The 21174-nt window shown below is 39.4% G+C and overlaps 2 protein-coding genes across 4 annotated transcripts in view; both read right to left on the bottom strand.

Annotated features, from left to right (window-relative positions):
* Positions 1 to 260: 260 nt before the first annotated feature.
* ghdc (GH3 domain containing) lies at positions 261 to 10492 on the bottom strand. Its single transcript, XM_060863015.1, has 10 exons — positions 9956 to 10492; positions 6291 to 6572; positions 5781 to 6157; positions 5551 to 5670; positions 4423 to 4720; positions 2695 to 2914; positions 2313 to 2384; positions 1985 to 2118; positions 1596 to 1684; positions 261 to 1117 (listed from the first exon to the last, which is right to left on the bottom strand). Exons 1-10 carry the CDS (start codon positions 10056 to 10058, stop codon positions 896 to 898), a joined length of 1917 nt encoding a protein of 638 aa, XP_060718998.1. The 5' UTR covers positions 10059 to 10492; the 3' UTR covers positions 261 to 895.
* A 113-nt stretch (positions 10493 to 10605) lies between these two features.
* The window catches only part of stat5b (signal transducer and activator of transcription 5b), a 15353-nt gene continuing 4784 nt past the window's right edge, over positions 10606 to 21174 (bottom strand). For 2 of the 3 annotated variants that reach the window (XM_060862987.1, XM_060862995.1), the window contains exons 12-19: positions 20771 to 20863; positions 20484 to 20690; positions 20305 to 20399; positions 20088 to 20230; positions 16989 to 17144; positions 16570 to 16627; positions 14910 to 15011; positions 10606 to 14735 (exon numbers count right to left, since the gene is read on the bottom strand). In XM_060862987.1, the coding sequence (XP_060718970.1) occupies positions 14612 to 14735; positions 14910 to 15011; positions 16570 to 16627; positions 16989 to 17144; positions 20088 to 20230; positions 20305 to 20399; positions 20484 to 20690; positions 20771 to 20863 (978 nt within the window). In that variant the 3' untranslated portion in view covers positions 10606 to 14611. The remainder of the gene's footprint in view (positions 14736 to 14909; positions 15012 to 16569; positions 16628 to 16988; positions 17145 to 20087; positions 20231 to 20304; positions 20400 to 20483; positions 20691 to 20770; positions 20864 to 21174) is intronic. The other variant, XM_060863003.1, reaches the window with a different exon arrangement.

The raw sequence follows: 21174 nt of genomic DNA, 5'->3' as shown, positions 1-21174 counted from the left end.
TAACAAATCTATTTGACCTGGCCAGAACAAAGAGTAATGTAATGCTGCAGCACCACCTGCTGGAGAAACCACTCTCTCTCTCTTTCACACACACACCATTTTTCTTCTCTGACTTGCTTCTTCTTCTTTCCTCATTACGTATTTTGTAGATTTTTGCGTTTCTCCCTTGTTTTGCTCAGAACTAGAATTTAAGCTAGAAAATGTGTACTGTTGGGTGTAAGAATCAGAAAAATATTTGAAACTTTTTAAGACACAGCTGATTACAGGCAGTTTAAAGAGAAATATATTTCGTTCTGCAGAGCTCCGTCACTTCAGTGTTTCATCCCGGGTCAGTAGCTCACGTTCACATCAGTGGACTAACAATATAACAGGTTTAGCTTGCTAGTTAGCGAGCATGCCCTCATATACACTGCTTTAATGAATGGAAATAATAAATCTCACTCCCCTGAAGAAGTAATTCTTTTGTTTACGTCACATTGTTTATATAACTTTCTTCAGCAGGCCGCAACCTAGACATCCACTGCGCTGTAAAGTTGGACAGTCGCAGGATTAGCATCCCTTAGCCAATGACAGGACGGCGAGCTACAAGAGCCTTCCAGAGTTACACTAATTTGAAAATGTTAGTCTTTTCTGCTAATCCTTAAGAATACATGGATAACATTTTGCTAACTTTAATCAGTTTCCTAAATAAAATTCTTGATACAGTGATACAGTTTGTTAAGCTACACTTTGACTACAAACACTCTAGCAGTCGATATTTAACTCTGTAAATTTGTTTCTTATTCACAGAAGGATTGTGTGTATTTACGTTGTGTTTCACTCAATTCTCTGGCTTTGGAAACTGTGTAAGTGTTTCTGAGTGTGTGCACTGTCTCCCATGATGCAAATCTGTGTATCAGGAAACAGTTTTCCTCAGCAGGAAGTCAGCATACTCTTTCTTGCGGATGACACGCTGCATCTGAAACATGTCTCTGGAGGTGTGGCAGAAGGAGACCATGTAACTCTTCAGCTCCTGGAACGCCCCCTTGCTAACGAGCTGCACTCTCATTGGTCCGATGCTGCCTTTGATGCGGAATGACCTGTAGACGGTGGAGTCAGCCTGCAGAGACATGTCCAGCTGCAAGTGTTTGTGTGTGTGTGTGTGTGTGTGTGTGTGTGTGTGTGTGTGTGAGAATGAGAGAGAATGAGAGAGAGTGAGAGAGAGAGAGAGAGAGAGAGAAAACAAGAAAAACTAGTATAACCGTTAGTAAATCTTAGTTACACAGTACATATTTTTAAAACATATCATTTAAAATTATATTAATGCATCAAGTGTCACATAATATATAATAAAATAATCAACAATTATTTATTTTCCTGTTATTCATTGCATATATCATGTCTATTTCCACCCTGATTCTGACCCCACTTGCTTTCCACATAAACAATCTGATTCCATATGCTTCCTTGAGATTTCTGAGAATTTCTGAGAATTGCTCCATTTAATAAATTGGATAACTGAATAATTTATTGTTTGTAAATAATAATAATAATAATAATAATAATAATAATAAGTAAATTGTAAATAATAATTTATAGTTATTGTTTAATCTAACCTTATATCGCTGCTCCTCGGTGAGATTCCTGACACCTTTCAGCTCCAGGAACACTTGGTAATGAGGCTGAGCTCCTCCTGATGAGTCTCCTACAACACGACAAACTCAAAACCTCAACCTTTTAGCTCCACCAGTCTTTTTTCCCAAACAATTTGTATCTTCCATGTTTGTTGGTAAACCAAGAATAAAGAAAAAAATTCAGGTTACATCGTGGGATGAAAAAAATATATAGAATTAATTCGTTCAGAATTGGCTTCAAAATTAGCACACCTTCTGCTCTCATTAAATTTTTGTTCCTTGTTAATAGCCAGGATCATAAAGCTAACAAAGTAGCTAACACAAATAGACAGATATCAGCTGGCAACCATCATGCCAAGTTCCATCATTACCCAGAATTCCACTCTCGGCACAGCAGTAATCCACCAATTTAGCACCGGGCCACTGTGTCACTGCTTTCTTTAGAGCAGCCAAAAACAAGGCTTCATTCACTTTTTCACCTCGAATATTTAGCGTCTCACTTAGTCTGCAACACATATACACACACATACACGTGCACACACACACACACACACACACACACACACACACGCAGAATAAAAATGCTTTGTTGCTAGTCTCAGTTTAGTGGACATGTCTTAAAGACTCATCAACCTCCAATGATGAGTCTTAAGTGAAAATATCTCAGGTGACAAAACTGATTGTGTGTTATATACAGACCTGTAAAGAAACTCCACCACTGGACACTGGTTGTGAAATGCGACCACTTTCACTACATCTCCAAGTCGATACCTACGGGGGGAAAAACACTCTGTGGATCACAAAATTAGAGTAAAATAATCAACAGCTTTTTTCTATTTCCTCTTAATTTTCGATTATTCCCCTTTTCTTTTTTGTCCTTTTAGTTTCTCTACTTTTCTCTTCTTCTCCTTTCAGGAGGCTTTTACTTCCATGCATCATTGGCAGAGTCTGAATTCACACAACATGCTAATTTGTTTAGGGGTTTATAAGTGTTTGCCAAGAGTACACACATACTCACACACACAAACACACAGCTTTAAATTTGAAAACAGAGTCAGATATTACGGTACAGCTGCAGTACCTGAACAGCCCTGAGGCGTTGGTGACGATCAGCTCATAGTTCTTCCCCTCCTTCACCTCATCCATGAGCAGGGTGCTGAGTGTATTGAATGAGTTTTGTGTGTTTGGTCCATGTTGTGCATCTAAATGTTCCTCTGGTAGAAACTCAAAGAACATGGAGCGAGGACAGAGCAGATAGCGTCTGCTCTCCTGGAGCGGCCACAGATTCACTCCGATCAGACCTGAGACAAAGCAAAATATGAGCTCCATCACGACCACTACTACAGAATACTCCACTGTTCTACACCACACTCCAATGTTCTATACAGAACACCACTGTAGTACACAAAACACCACTGTAGTACACAAAACACCACTGTAGTACACCACACTCCATGTAGTACACAGAATTCCACTGTTCTACACCACACTCCACTGTACCCTACCACACGCCACTGTACCCTACCACACCACTGTAGTACACAGAACACCACTGTAGTACACCACACTTCATGTAGTACACAGAACTCCACTGTACTACACTCCACTCCACTGGAGTACACAGAACTCTACTGTTCTACACCACACTCCACAGTACCCTACCTCACTCCACTGTTCTACATCACACTCCACTGTAGTACACAGAACACCACTGTAGTACACCACACTTCATGTAGTATGCAGAACCCCACTGTAGTACACAGAACTCTACTGTTCTACACCACACTCCACTGTACCCTACCTCACTCCACTGTTCTACAGCACACTCCACTGTTCTACACCACACTCCACTGTAGTACACAGAACACCACTGTAGTACACCACACTTCATGTAGTATGCAGAACCCCACTGTACTCCACTCCACACCACTGTAGTACACAGAACTCTACTGTTCTACACCACACTCCACTGTTCTACACCACACTCCACTGTTCTGCACAGAACTCCACTCTACTACTCCACACTCAACTGAACTACAACACATTACACTGAACTACACCCCACCCCACTGTACTACACTGTAAATATATTGTAGTATACTACACAATACTCTACTGTACTACACAACCCTCTGTATGAATGTGTATCTGTACACTGCACAATCAATGCAACACCCTACTACACAACACTTCACTGTGCTCATTGCTACATCATGCTACTCCATGCTACACTCAAACACCACACTCCACAAAATCAATCTATACTTCACCATACTCCACTATGTCAATCCACACTACACCATGTTAGACTGTAGTGCACTATACACCACTAGAAGACTCCAATACTACATTATGCTACACTGTACTTTACCATACCATGCTCCATTATACTAAACCATATTCCACAATACTACACAATGCACCACAATACTTGCTACACTCCATTCTACCACTGTGATCATCTACTCTCACCACATTACACTATAATGCCCTCTACTCTCACCGTACTCCACTCCACTACCCTCTTCTCACCAATACTACAATATATGCCCTCTTCTCTCAACATACTATATACTACACAATTTTCCAATATACTTTCTGTAACTCAACACCCTACTGTCCTACACTACACTATACTGTACCATGTTCTATTATAATTTGCCAAACTTTGCTGTACCACACCACACTCCACTTTACTGCACCATACTCCACTATACTCTTCTTTATTGTACCATTTTTTCTGTCTTTTTGCCATACATGTGCACAGACCTGTGCTTAATTACAGAATCATAATTACAGATGAAATGACCTTCTGTGGTGGCGTAGAGCGGTGAATAGAAGGGCACGCCCCTGCAGTAGTGCAGCCTGAGACTCTCCCCATAAATCTGATGTGGTCCTGAGTCAACGGTGTGAATCAGGTGTAAACGAGGCCATAGTCTGAGAGCAATGCCTTCAAAACCCTTGCTGATGGCAGTTCTGAGTTCGTCACCTCTAACAGGATCTGGTTTCATTCCCTTTTCTAGTTTTGACCTGAGCCAGGCATCAAGAACAATCCTGGAGCTGATCCGACCTGATTCCACATCATCAGCCAGGTCCTCCCAATGCTCCTGCACCATAAAAAAACATTGAGAGGGTTAGTCAATCACACATTGTGTGGTTTAAAGGTCAACTATTGCACATACCTGAGTAATTAAATAATTCATCACTTGTGAATACATTGACCATTTCTATAGCAACCGCTGATTCAGTTTTTAAATTAGTTTTGTTTTATTGTATCAACACATTCTGTTATCACTCATTTTCTACCGCTTATCCGAACTACATCGGGTCACAGGGAGCCTGTGCCTATCTCAGGCATCATCGGGCATCAAGGCAGGATACACCCTAGACGGAGTGCCAACCCATCGCAGGGCACACACACACACACACACACACACACTCTCATTCACTCACGCAATCACACACTACGGACAATTTTTTCCAGAGATGCCAATCAACCTACCATGCATGTCTTTGGACCGGAGGAGGAAACCGGAGTACCCGATGCAACATGCAATCGGAGTACCCGATGCAGGGAGAACATGCAAACTCCACACACAAGGTGGAGGCGGGAATCGAACCCCCAACCCTGGAGGTGTTGAGGCGAACGTGCTAACCACTAAGCCACCCTGCCCCCAACACATTCAGTTAACAATTGATAATTATATCTTAAGATGTTGGTATGCAAAGTATGCTAGTAATAAAATTAAAATGATATGCTAATATGATTTATATGATGATGATATCATTTTCATTAGATTATTGCCTCTTTTAGCATTTTAGTGTGTTAGCATGGGAAGGTATACACTGCCACACACTTTTCTTTTAATCCTCATTCAACTGATGTCAGCTATACGACAAAAATCTAAAGCTAAATAATGAAAGTTTGAATATTAACCTCCAGGAGTCTGAAGGCATCAAACACAACACAGGAGAACCTGGACTCTAGGATGCCAACGTGACGATCCATCAGAGCGAAGAGCAGGTGAAGGTACAGAGCATTGTGCTCATTCTGCACCTACAGAACAAATCAGTGGATGAACGCACTACACTACACCCTAAACACACAAACACACATACATACACAAACAGTGCAGAGAAAGTGGTATGAAGTTTTCCTCGTTCTACCTCTAAGATGGCTGGGGGACTCGTGCAGCCATGGTGAGTGAGTTCAGAGGAAAACGGCATTGCTACAATTCGTACTCCTGCTTCAGAGTAACGCTCATCCATTGGGTAAAATAGCCTGACTTTCGGCTGGAGACTCGTCGTTTCCGGAAACGACTTCCTCATGACGTCTACACACACTGAGACGCCCTGTAAGAAGTAGTCACTGTTGGTTTCTTTGTTCCAGAGCATCTTGCTGCATCTTGCTGTCCCTGATGTCATTGTTAGGATGGGTGCCCCCATGACAATGGCTTTTTTCTCTCCGGAGGCGACTCGCCGTATGAGCTCCTCGTAATGTTTGTATGTGGTGATGGGGTGACACTTTCTGAATTCTGTGGTGTCTTGGAGAAATATTAAAGAATCATTTACAAAAAATACATTTAAATGTTACATAGGTATTCACATCCCCCTTACCCCCACCCACCAGTTGGTGTGAAAGCTAAAGAAGTAACTCTGTGTGAGTGTGTGAGAGACCTGTGAGAGAGTCAAAGTGATACTCAAGTCCATATCGTGTGCGTTTTGTGTCTCTCAGTCGTCTGAGCAGCGTCTCTTCCTGTGCTCTCCGTACATTCAGTGTGTCTCTCTCCAGCGCGTCTCTCTGATTTCTCCCTGCTCGACTCACACACCTAACTGACAGGTAGTGACGCACGACACTGCACACACTGCGCCTGTCTGCCCTCACGCACTCGACATAGAGAGCGGCAGCTATGCTTAGAGCTACAGCGCAGAGAGCCACAAACACACCATGCATCATTCCTGTGCCAACACACAAACACACACACACACAATAAATTAATATGAAGCTAAAAGATTACATACATACACATTTATAAATGCTGTAACTTTGCAACTTGCAACTTTATTATTTTTACAAATAAAGAACTCAGAATACTTTTACCCCTTTATCGGATATATACATTTGATATGGAAGCAGCTATACAGTACTCCTCTCATCTCTTGAAATGAATAAGACAAAATTAATCACAGCATGTGGTGTTACCCAGAAACCCTGAAGACATACAGCTTTACACTGGAGTCTCCTTCCATTTGTGCTTAATAAACGTCTTCTCCTAAATTATCAGTATTTTAGAATCAGCTGAACGTGAAGCGTCTAGTTTGTGAATGAACTGTGCTGGAAAACTCATCAAAACAGGGCTCTCAAGTGTCAGGCATTGACAGTCACTCATTTCGGTCTTTTGTCATGGTCTCCCACAACACATTGTATTTCTCACGCAGAAAACCGTTTTTACTATTTATCATATATTTAATATGCCGCAGCACCCAAAATGTATCAGTCCGCACCGCTGTCTCTATGGAACTTTGCAGGAATCAGAAATCTCCCCTGGAGTTCTTAGTCGAGCCTGACACTTATCAGCCAATTAAAAAAAGAGGCTACACAATAGCCAATCATAAAATAGCTCTATTGTATCTGGGTAAGATTTAACACAACAACCAATGAAAAAAAAGCATATCCTGGAATTGTTCAGCATCATCCTCGTTCACCCACAGAGAAAACCACTGGAGCTGCGAGCATCACTTTGAGCACAGAGTAAGTCATGATCTCCTGTTTTAATGTTTCAACAAATTCACAACTTGTTTGACACAAACAATGACATTTTGACTGCCGGTAGAGATGTTTCCCAGATAATCAGCATGAGTTTTTCATGAGTGTCTGTAACTTAGCCAACAGTTTTACAGCCTGTTCACTGACAACACCTGCTCAGAACAAGTAGTCTAGGCCAATGGTTCTCAAACTGGGGGCCCTGAGATTGTATTTAAAATATGTCACTTAGTGATGGCCAGTTCGTGAACGAATCGTTCTTTTGAGCCGGTTCTTTTTAGTGAACTGGATGAACCAGTTCACCAAATCGGACTGATTCGTTCTAAACAGTTCGCATCTTGAGTCAGCGCTGATCCACAAGTTACTACTCACTTTCGGTCATGCCTGACAGCCTTTCAGACTCTAAATAAACTAATATCCCGGAGTATATGTAACTCCTGTACACTGAACTGAGACATGTTATGCTGAGAGAACTGTGAGCTCGAGCTGTTGATACTGTGCATGCGTGAATCACTGAACCGATACAGCGAATCATCAGTACAGAACTGAGAACTGTTTCTTTGTTTCTTTGACAATGTTTGTAGATTCCGAAGCTCTTAATAAGGACATTAAAAATTGACCCATGCTTTTTTGCTTAAAGGTGAAGAACCAACTTTATGTATGTTCTGTAAGATTCCCTTATCTGTCAAACATATTTTATTAGATTGTCCTGGACTTAACACAAGTAGAATGCTCTTTTATCAAGTTACTTCACTTAAAGACATATTTAATGACATTATGTCTGAAAAGGGTTTGGATTTTTTTATCTTATGTTAATTAAAAAAATGTATAATTATTATTTGCTGTTTATATTTGGGTTTTTTTTTTTTGTATTTATATGATATTTGTGTTTTTGTAATTGAATTTTTGCCATGAAAATAGCTTTTGATTGCTGACATGGCATTGAATAAAGTAATCAGAATCTGAATCTGTTTGTAGATTCCCATGTGATAAACAGAGACGTCAGTCACGGACAATAGCACTCAGGAGAGAGAGCTTCGAGCCAAAAGACCGCACCATACTGTGCAGCTGTCATTTTCGTCCTGAAGATTTTGACAGGACTGGGAGGATGTCACCAGTTAGGTTGGCAGTTCAGCCTCAAAGTCAAACTTTGTGGGGTTTTTTTGGTTTATGTGACTACTTATTTAATGTTGCAAAAATATTGTGGGAAAAGAATAAATTTAAGATTGAACAGTGTTTGGCACCTCAACTATCTTTCATTCTTATTATGTTCTCAAATTTGTGATTTGCTTCCACCTGCAAATTGCGTTGTGTATCATATTTAATAAACTAATACATTTTAAATGTTTAAATTAACATGTATAGTCACACCATTGTAGCAGTGTTACATGCAGTAGGCTATAAGGTAAGTAGTGATTGTTCATTTGAAGTTTACTCAAGTGGTAGAATGTAACTAATAAACTTACACCTACTAGCACTAAGCATTATATTGTGAAAAAGTAGATTATCTTAATATCAAAACCTTAAATTTTCTCTGGACTTAATGATAAATACATGTCTGACATTTGGAACGACCAAAAAAAAATAGAAAATGGCATTCATGACGATTTATGGTGACTTTATTTCTTTGCCTACATTGACGCTAATGCATTAAGAGGAGGGGGTCCCCTGTACCAAGATGGCGGCTCAATTGACGCATTCATTCCAATGTACTGCCGTATACAAGGCGACATCTAGTGTATATATCTATGCCGAGAACCGATGAGCTGTGGATGCATGAATCACTGAACCGATACAGTGAATCATCAGTACACTGAACTGAGAACTGTTTCTTTCGGACGCGTCCGACATACTGAGAACCGATGAGCTGTTGTTACTGCGCATGCGTAAATCACTGAACTAATACAGCAACAAATGTAAATGGTTATGATTTAATGTCTTATCAACGTATGAGTCTATAACTCAGTTGCATTAGTTTTTAAAACAACTGATGGAGCGAAAGAAACATTTGAAAATTATGCTTTTTTGTAAGTTTTTGTAAGTTGATGAAGATTAGTTTATTAACTTTATATCTTTAAGACACGTAAAACACCCACGTTTGCACATAAATGCCTGTACTGGGTGTTTTAGTTGCAAAACTTAAATGTAAGAAACATATTCAACTAAAGTTATGATTACAAAGAACTTTTCAAATGTGTTAAATTGATTGTATTAATATCTGCTAGCGGCAGCGGGATGAAGGAATTTACGTCATTACGTCAGGACATAAAAGAACTGGTGAACTGGATTATTGAACTGGTTCATTAAAACGAACTGTCCGAAAGAACCGGTTCGCGGAAAAGAACCGAACTTCCCATCACTAATGTCACTCTTGACCGTCTTCAAAATTTGAGAGCCCTGTCAAATCCTTCTGACCAATCAGAATCCTGAATTCAGCAGCGCAGCTAGTAAGTATGTGGGCGTGGCTGCACGAGCTGTACTAATGTTTACTAAGTTTTGGCTGCGTGTTTGATGTAAACTAGTCATTAAAACAATAACATTAAAACTGGAATGTAAGTGAAGTGGCGTTGTTACTTACCGGTTAAAAGCGCTCCAGCTGTTAGCACCGCCATTACACCACAACCGACAACAGCGCACCAAACACAACCCATGGCTGTAAAATGACTGTAAAAGTGATTCATTAATTCTAAGAATTAAATCTTCGCATCGAGCTTATTCCCTACTACCATGTTTAATAATATCTACGCTTCCTTATTTACTTTTCCGGTTTTGACGCAACGGCGTGATGGCGTCATTCGACGACGGCACTACAGCTGCTCTCTGCTCTCCATTATAGCTGCGTGATACATTTCTAAACATTTGATAGTGGAAATGTTTGTATTTTAATCGGTTTATTCGGTCGGTGTTTCTTTTACCTTTTTACTTCATAGAACTACAAAGTGAAAGTGAAAATATGGCCGGATTTGCAGTGCGCATGCGCAGTGTCTCAACATGGGCCACGTTATAACTCATATACACTACTTTTACCGTAATATATAGTTAATATAATTACGGTAAAGTGCAAAAGTTTGCACAACCTTACAATCAGGAGACTAGCAAGTCATGTAGTGTGAGTTTAGTAACAAAAGCAACAAAAATGTGTTAAATGTGAATAGTGAAACCACTGCAGTAATAGTTCCGAATGTGATCTAAGGAAAAACAAAAAAAAAGGTCAGTAACATTAAAGGGTAAAATATTTATAAAACTTTATAACCATCTCTCAACTCCCAAGTGACACCAAATGCACATTTAACATTAAACAAAAACAAGAAAAGCAGAGTAAAGCGCATCAGAGTGTGATTGCAGACATTAGGATCTGGGACATGGGAGCCATACAACATGACAGCAAAGATTTGGAAGTAATACTGAAGTACGTACATCCACTTTTAAACATCACACTACATAAGAGATTATCCACACAGACACTACTTATAAGCTACACGGAGGCCATGAGGCATGTGTCAATAATCAGTTATTCAGACTGATTCAGCCACAGCAGACTGATTCAATTAGCCAGGGATGGTGAATAATTGTGTCACAGATGAGTGATTCAATGAGCTAGGGCTAGTCAATTCAATAAGTTATTTTCATACATCTTAAGAGTCACATCGTAAAGAATCGCTGAGTTACTGCCGACTGGTTCAGTGAGGGACACCGGATCAATTTAACATGTTACCTTTTCAACTCAATGAGCTACCGCTGACCAGTTCAATATACTACTGTTGTCTGATACATTGAGTCACAGCTGATCAATTTAATGAGACCCATGTAAATGTTTCAGTGGGTTTCTGCTACCTAAAGGGTAAATTATTCCCCACAGTCACTGAAAATTATTGAATGTTGTTATTCTTTCAACTGCAAATCCACAAATCCTGGATATTGGATTTGGTACAGGTTTTACAATGGATGACCTTCCTGACACAATCCTCCCATTTTATACAGGCTTGGACCGGCACTGAGAGTTTGCTCTTCAGTGTCTGGTTTAGCTCCCAGGGAATCATACCCGGGCTGCAGCAACGAGAGACTAAAAATTCATTAATAAATAAATGAAAAACAAATAAACCAACTGACTCAACTTGTCAATGAATCACAGCTGACCAATTCACTGAGCCACACTACAACTATACATGTCAGTCAACCAAATCCTGGATTCAAATCCAACCAAGTCAATGAGTCACAGATGATTGAACCACTAAAACAAAAATAAAATTACTAAGAAAAACGCTGAATCAACATCCATGACTTAAATGTTAAATTGCAATATTTGGCATCCATAATACTTTTACTGTAGATTATCGTTGATACCGTTGTTAATCTGTGCTATGAAGCTAGCAAGCGATTGTGGAGTAAACCAGATTCTAAATCACAGAACGTTTATGACAAAGCCAAACCCTGAGCAATTTACATTGACATAAAATGCTGACCAATAAGAAAAGATGCTGATAAAATCACTCAATACATCACCACATACCGGGACACAAACATGTGAGATCAGCACATGCCTACTGCAGATGACATTCTAACGCCAAACATCAGGTAATAAACAAAAAACTTAAAAGTAATTTTTTTCCTCATAGACAACTTTGATACGTATATCATTATTTTGTAAATATTGTCTCTATGAGCAACGTGTTTTCCTGAGTTCCTAAACTGAGGTTAAAAAAGAAATAATAGAGACTTTTAAAACAGGTACAAGATTTTTGGGCAACGAGTCAAGTTGCTTCCCTTATTGCCAGTGACAACATGAGGAGAAACAATAAGAAAAAAATTTCATGGTTTTGTAATACACCTTTAAAATAAGTCACCTAATCCAGAGGGATATATCTATTGAAAAAAAATATTAAAACTATAAAATTATGAGCTAGAGTTTTTGTGATGGTGTTTACTATGGCAGTAATATCAACAAAGAAATAAAAAAAAAATAAAAAAAAATATAAATTTAAAATCCTTTTCAGATTTGCCACAAGGCTGCAATTGCTTAATCCACAGGGCCAGAGTAACAATTGACATTTAAAAATAAGACAATTTTTCCACATAAATGAATAACTAGTTATATAAAAACAAAACAAATAAACAAAAATAAATGAAGATAAATTGTGGCCTTTACTAGCACACTATTGTGTATTAAAAAATATATTAAACAATTAACCAAAAGGGTGTGATTGATAAATTCAAGAAAAACTAAAATTAATTCAAAGAAATTCAGAGTGCAGGTCACTCCAGCATTATATGGCTTTTGTTTATGACACCAAACACAAAATAAAAAAATAAAATAAAAAAGAATTAAGAATGACAGTTTGCCGGATTGTTTACACACCTATGAGGAAACATTTCAAGAAAATCACATGGACACTAAAGAAAAGTATAGATTTGCTTTTAGCGACATAGAGCAGGATGTTGTTGGGGTAAAGAGAAGGCATCATGGGAAACAAAATATGTATGTATAACAGAATTGATATCTGTAAAAAAAAAAAAACAGTATATGACAAGAAACTTGAGTTCAGGTGTTTTCTGATCAGAGGTAGTAAGAATTTAGACAAAAATGAGGGTTTTTTTTTTTTTTTTTAAAACAGTAGCTGGTTTAAGGAATAGTTTAGATAAAACGTTTACTTCCTGTTTTCTCAGGTCTGAAGGGAGAAAAATTCCGAAAGGCTTTCGGTCTACCAGACATCACGTCTAAAATAAGGCACAGAAAGAGACAGCCCACAGTAAGACTAATGCTAATCATCCTAATTATTGGTCCAGTGTCATTTGAGTGAATGCTAGCACCCTGACTCTGCAGTCAGAGATAAACTCTAAATTTCTCAGATGATCTCAGCTAATCTGAGTTTAATCTAGAGCCTGCTAAAAATTGTTTTTAAAGCATTAAAATACATTTTGTGCCAAAGTGAACTTGAAATAAAATAGGATTTTTTGGGTTTCTTGGGTTTTTTTATTCTAACTGTTATGACTACTTCACTTTATTATAACAATTTTGCAGATTTCTTACCCCAATAATTTATGTTAAAAAATAGCCCAAAATGTTAACAGTTTGCGCTGGATCAAGTGCTGTTCTTTGTGCTGCTGAATACTGAGTGCAGAAGCCATTAAGTTCAGTGATTAATATGATTAATTAAAAACAATCGTTCTGGCAATAAACTCGTCTCGTATTTGACTGATTTATTTAGAACAGTTTTCATTCATATATTAGCTTAGTGTTTTTATCTCGTTTTTAAATACTCTTATTCTATCATGTTACATTGGACAGCAAAGAATAACACTATTGCTTTCTTCTGTCCCTGATTTTACAATGAGTTTAAAGGCAAGTGCTTGTTTGTTGCTCTAGACACTTCTACTTAATAAAGACCTGGACTACACGCAGGAGATTTCACTCGTTTGAGCAGGGAGCTCAGACGTACACACAGAACCCGACTCTGAACATATTGACCGTTTTATGGACACCGACTTGGTCAAACTATAACCTTCAAGTACGACTAAATCACATATTTTAAAGTAATCCAGACACTCAGTCATTTCTGGAACACACAATGATGTAGAAACACTTTCTTACACTAACATTTGTCACATAAGCTGAATAATATTATCAGCATGATATTTAGGTAAAAGTTGACTACAGAGCTGAGATAAGCTAAGATGATGGAGCTATGATCTCATATATAAATAATAAAAATTATATTATATTTTATATATATATTTATATCTTTTTTTTGGACACCGTTTATTTCCTGCAAATAGATATTTAGTGATCACTACGTTTGTCAAAAATCACCTCAGAACCGCGCCTGAGGTCGTGTTCCTGCGGTCCAACATTGTCCTCAGCTGATCGTTTCATTCTTTAAAACCCGATAAACAAGTTTCGCAACTGAGTAAAATTTTCTGTTAGCTTTGAATAACCGATAACCTACACTAGCTCTAAAATGTTTAGCATTAGCTTACAGGGCTGGTTAATTTTTCATTCTCCATCATTTTTCATGATATTTAATATAAAATGTTTTCCTACATTTCCAAAATGTTAGCTAGCAAAACAGATCATCATGCAAAGAAGCAGCATCACAGATAACATCACAAAGTCGTTGGTAAGCTATCAAACATGTTCACATTTGTTTAAAAAAAAAAAAAATGAATGACAACAACAAAAACACTGACGGAAAAAATGGAATGCAACCCCAAGGGTCACTCTATGTAGTTTAAAAGGTCACGATTGCTGTCCACTCCACTGCGCCTCTGAAGGCTGACTGAGGAATTCCTCCACCTGTCTGGCCATGTCCATTGTTTCGTCCAGATCAAAGTCTCCGCTTTCATCCAAGATTGGGTCACTGCTACACACAAAAAAAAAAAGAAAAAAAAATATTGACACTAACACTTTGAAAGCTAGTCACCCAGGTGACTTCTCTCTTTGCATTAAGACTCTGTATACTGATGTTTCACCTTCCAGTGGGATTTCTTGAATAATAGAAAGATAACATTAAAAATGATTAAACAGATATATTCACATGGAAGGGTAGACTGTGAAACTGCCTGGCTGAGTGATGGTGGGGGAAGAGTCCATGAAGGTGGGGTTTCCAAGTGACTGCTCAGTATTGGACGAGGCAAACCTGTAAGGGATTGAAAAAAATTTCAATGACTTCATTATGACATCATATATATCCAGTTAGACATTAGCCACTCAGCTAGCTATAACATTGTGTTTGTTGGCTTATTAGTTATGTTAGTTAACTCCTTGTTAGCTAGTCTACATGGCTAGCACAGTTTTGTAATTATGTGTTGCTTAACATACAGTACCTCACAGAAGTGAGTACACCCCTCACATTTTTGTAAATATTTTATTATATCTCTTCATGTGACAACACATAAGAAATGACACTTTGCTACAATGTAAAGTAGTGAGCGTACAGCATGTATAACAGTGTACATTTGCTGTCCCCTCAAAATAACTCAATACACAGCTGGCCACAAAAGTGAGTACACACCTATGTGAAAATGTCCAAATTCAGCCCAAAGTGTCAATATTTTGTGTGGCCACCCATTCTTTTACAGCACTGCATTAACCCTCTTGGGCAAGGAGTTCACCAGAGCATCACAGGTTGCCAGTGGAGTCCTCTTCTACTCCTCCATGATGACATAACTGAGCTGGTGGATGTTAGAGACCTTGCATTCCTCCACCTTCTGTTTGAGGATGCCCCACAGATGCTCAACCAGTTAACCTTTCTTGTTAACTTATTTAACAAGAAAGGTCAGTGGCCAACTTTGATGTTTGTTTGGGGGTGGTTATCATGTTGGAATACTGCCCTGCAGCCCAGTCTCTAAATGGAGGGGATCATGCTCTGCTTCAGTATGTCTCAGTACATGTTGGCATTCATGGTACCCTCAATGAACTGTATCTCCCTAGTGCCGGCAGCACTCATGCAGCCACAGACCGTGACACTCCCACCACCATGCTTGACTGTAGGAAAGACACACTTGTCTTTGTACTCCTCACCTGGTGCCCCCACACAGGCTGACCCCCCACCCCTTTAACCTCTGCAGCAATGCTGGCAGCATTCATACGTCTATTTCCCAAACACAACCTCTGGATATGACACTGACCACTTGCACTCCTGTTAAACCACTGTATGGTCTTGGCCACCATGCAGCAGCTCAGTTTCAGGGTCTTGGAAATCTTCTTATAGCCTACACCATCTTTATGTAGAGCAACAATTCTTTTTTTCAGACCCTCAGAGAGTTCTTTGCCATGAGGTGCCATGTTGAACTTCCAGTGACCAGTATGAGAGAGTGAGAGAAATAACCAAATAGAACACACCTGCTCCCCATTCACACCTGAGAACTTGTAACACTAACAAGTCACATGACACCAGTCAGAGAAAATGGCTAATTGGGCCCAATATGGACATTTTCACTTAGGGGTATTTAGTACTTAGTATTCACGTACTTGTATGTTGAGTTATTTTGAGGGGACAGCAAATTTACACTGTTATACAAGCTGTACACTCACTACTTTACATTGTAGTAAAGTGTCATGTCTTCAGTGTTGTCACATGAAAAGATATAATAAAATATTTACAATAATATGAGGAGTGTACTCACTTCTGTGAGACACTGTACTTCACCAAGAAGGAAATTTGCTATCAAAAGCATAAAAATATAAATACTTACTCGACTTTGACCACCTGTTTGATCTCTGGTTTGACATAGCCATCTCCCACCGCTTTAGCTACGGAAAATCACCACACACATTGAGTGATTCTGGACTGCTGAACACACTGAGTACAGTTTGGTCACAACTCAGGATGTAAAGTCATTCCTACACCATACGACATTCCAGGTGGGAGTAGCATGCATCATTCACCAGCCAATCAGAAACACAGGAGGTAAAACATCCCTGATCAAGACACAGACACTGTGCTAATGCAAAGTGTCTAGTGATCATAGACATTAAGGAACATTTTAGAGCATTCTGTTCTCTATGAACATTTATTTATAGAAAAAACATGAATGCTACACCGACTACCAGCACAACAGGCGTTTCATGAAAGAAGTTCTGCAGGAGTGTACGGTTACTGGTGGAGGCATACCGTTGGGCGGAGTACAGTAGCGGGAGAACACCTCGTCTTTGGGCTGGTTAGGGTAAAGGAACAGGAGGTGGTTCAGGTCACTGATGCGGTCAGCCAGGGAACGAATGGAGAAATCTTTTGTCGTGAAAGGCATCAGGTTCCATACCATCCTTTCTCCTGAAACACCACACAGACACAACACACACACACACACACATATATACTGCCTCACTGACTGGTTGACTGATTCATATCATTAATTAAATAACATGAATAGCCTATATGATTTATTACTTGATTGGTGTATGGCATAGGTCACCAACAGGCGGACCGCGGTCCGGGTCCGGACCCAGAAGCTGTCCAATACGGACCCGGACCAACAGCTAAAAAAAAAGGTTCTGATTAAAAACTTGACGGGGCGCTTCTATTTTAATCGGCGCAGCTTTTGCAATCTTTACGGTAAAGATCGATGATATATTATCATCAAATCCATCCTCTGCAATTCAGTGACTGTTTGGTTCAGCTCAGCCACCCAATCCGACCTCAGGAGACTACAGAGGGTAGTCCGGACTGCTGAGCGAATCATTGGCACAACTCTCCCCACTCTCCAAGACCTTTACTTCTCCAGAGTGAACAAAAGGGCAAAGAAAATCACTCTGGACCCCTCACATCCAGCACACTTACTCTTTGAACTGTTGCCATCTGGCCGACGCTACAGAGCCCTGAGCACCAAAACGACCAGACATAGGAACAGTTTCTTCCCTCAGGCAATCCATCTGATGAACACTTAACACACATCTGATGAACACCTAACATACACAGAACAAACCCTATTCTTACATTGTCTACAAGTATGCATTTATATTTTATTTTGCACATCTATATTTGAATTTGCACATCTTTACTTCAATTTGCACATACAACTGTCTATTTTTTTTTTGTTCATTTCTTACCATTGCTATATGTTTACACTGTGGAGCTCCTATACTAGAAAAAATTCCTCGTATGTGAAAACATACTTGGCAATAAAGACCTTTCTGATTCTGATTCTAAAGGGAGTGGAAACGCACAGACCAATTGTGTGTTTCAATTAATCGGTGCTTAGTTACAGGTATTTAAATCAACAAAATGGCCAATATTTATGGTAAAGGTAGTGGAAACGCACAGACCAATTGCATGCGAGTTAAGCCATCCCACGTGATAACACTCAGCCAATCAAGTCTGCGCATTGCTGAAGTAAACACTGCGACTCAACAGTGCAAGACCGATGAGAGAGAATTAGAGTAAAGTTACACATGAAAGAAAGATAGCGATACATGTAGAAAACAAAGGGAGAGAAACAGACGAGTGAGACAGAGAAAGGGAGAGAAACAGATGAGTGAGACGGAGAAAGGGAGAATATAGAACAAATGGCGCTCTCCAAAGAAAAGTGGACAGCGAAAACATTTAATCCAGAATGGACAGACTGATTTCTGTTCACACTTCCCACTGGGAGCACTAAACCAGTGTGTCTCATATGTACAGAAACTGTGGCACTTATTAAAAGTGGCAATGTGAAACGCCATTATGAGACAAAAACATAAAGGTTTTAAACAAACATATCCACTCAAATCTGAAGACAGCGTCCCTGAGACAGCTTTCCCAGGTCTGAGGAAAGTAGCCCTATACATCCTGACCATGTTTGGCTCTACATACAACTGCGAGGCAGCTTTCTCTACAATGAACATAATCCAAACTAAATACTGTTCCAGGCTCACTAATGAGCACCTCCACATGTGTATGAGAACGGCCTCGACTCCATTCAAGCCCAGGTTTAAAATTCTGCCAAGCTAGGGCGCAGTTCTCTCACTGAGATATAAAAGGGAAAGTTAAGCACTTTATTTAAACACACAATGTTCACATTTTATTTTTTTTCTCTTATTTTGAAATGTAGCCCTACTTTTATTTTAAATGAGAGAATATTATACATATCTACAATCATACATACTGTACGTGACAAGAAATATTGTCAAAAGGTTTTTGAATGGTTATTTGATTTGACAGTCAGGTTTTGATTGCTTGCAGATGTTGATACAATTACTAGGCTACTTAAAAATATATCACACTAACTAGTTAGACATTATGATCTTCCGGACCTTTGCTTCAAGAAATTTTCTCTTACTGGACCTCTTTCAATTTTAGTTGAATACCTCTGGTGTATGGTGTATGTGACAGATTTAAATTTCAGAGTACAATTTACAAGAGCATGTAAAATGACACGCTGTGCTAGATCAAGTGCTATTTTACAGACTGCTCTATAATGAGTTCCTGAGGTGATGCTTGTTTTCAAAGGATTTTGAATATAGCCCCAATTCACTTTATTATTTAAAGGTGGGGTCTCCGCTGTTTCAGAAATGCTTCAGAAAACTGTGTTGGGCCGCCAAACAAAACAAATACAAAACTAACGTGTAGCCAATGAGCAGAAAGGGGCGTGTCTTGTCAATATGGGCAGAGAGAGTGTTCAATGCGCATGTGTGACATTAGCAGAAAGCGGTTTTAACATTGACATGGAGGATAAAAACAAAGAAAGAAAGCGAACAAAGGCTTACGATAAGGCAAGAAGTAGGACCCGTGTTAATATAGGATCAGCTTTCCAGTGCTGGAGAGAACTGAAGGAGCGGGAAGTGCATATTCACAGATTCGAATTTCCCAAGTCAATAACTCCTGGGCTAAATGCTGTTACTACACAAATAACACACAAATGTTTTGTTTCACAGAACTAATATATGCCGTCCTTTGCCCGATTATGCTTGTGTCATTTTTGCTTGTTTGTTTATCTGTAATCGTATTGTTCTTCCCTTCAGCTATGATAAAGACACATTTCTTTCCATTAGTTACCTGGGTTGCATATGTATGTGTGGGCGGAGATGTCAATACAGGGGTGGGTCCCATTTGGGTTGGGGCTTGTTTGTTTTGGTGATTTCAAATGTCCACTTTGGCTTTCAAACAACAGAGACCCTACCTTTAACTGATCACCTGCCTCACTCTTTGATATATGATTGACAGGTCTGTTGATTAACTGACTCATAATGGACTGTTGCGGTCAACTGACTAAATAAATTGCCAGACTGATTGACAAACCTGCTTTGTTGGGGTTTTCCGCTACCCAGGCGATGGTGATCCCTCCAATCTCTGAGTCACTGAAGCGCAGCAGGAACGTGCCGTTCGGTTTGGACAGCAGCATGTCCTGAGCCTGCTGTTTATTCAGGAAACCCAGGATGGCCCTGGAAAACACACATGTCTAACCCTGCTGTTTAACCAAATGGATTGTGCTAATGGAACATTCTGGGAGCATTACCCATCGTTCCAGTGAGCCTTCAGGTGTTTCTTCATCAGCTCGATGACTCCATCAAACCACTGCCAGAAGGTGAAGTTCCTTCCTGGTAAACTCTCCTAAACAAAAGACAGCAGATGAATCAGTGATATCTGGTCACTTTTAGGATTGTTCTGATAGTTCTGCCCAGCGTGCTCTCCTACCCGGTTAAACTGGGACCAGGTCATGGTCATGTTGCGATAATCCTCAGGGTTGTTGCTCGAACTACTGAAGGCTTTCTGAGCCAGGAACACCAGGTTCTCCTCCGATAAACCCCGCTCGCTCTGCACCTCCGATTTATATTTCATGTTCAGTGCCTCACACAACTGCGGCCATGACACCTTGTCAGGCACCACGAAGGGGACGCGACCCTGCAGGAGGAGACGGCGTCAACATGACTTTGTCTTAATGTTATAAGAAGCTGTTTTACATAAATATAACAATATGTTACTGGCTCAGAGAAGGCATTGTCCCACAGGACGGTTGCCGTGGCGTTGTTGTCTTGACTACCATGCACGATTACCACGACAGGCAGCGATAACGTCTGCAATGGAAAGATGGAAGGAAACATGCTTAATAAATGTTTACTTAGTGAGTATTAAATGCTCATTTAAATCTAACTTTTTCAAACACTGATTTTAGATTTATTTGTATTAAAAATATGAATTTGAAATGATTTTTAAACTGAAGCAAGGAAGCTTAGAAAATCCATTTTGGTTTCATGTTTAGTAAAATAATTTACAATGAGAGACAAAAAGTTTAAAATAAACACATTTAAAACGAATATTTTATATATTAACATTTTAAAGATAATAGATTGTCCTGGAACTGCTAAGAATTAAAGGGAGATGTGAC

The sequence above is a fragment of the Tachysurus vachellii genome, chromosome 2 (assembly GCF_030014155.1).
Source record: "Tachysurus vachellii isolate PV-2020 chromosome 2, HZAU_Pvac_v1, whole genome shotgun sequence".
Lineage (NCBI taxonomy): Eukaryota > Metazoa > Chordata > Actinopteri > Siluriformes > Bagridae > Tachysurus > Tachysurus vachellii.
This window is presented reverse-complemented; position numbering and strand designations above follow the sequence as displayed.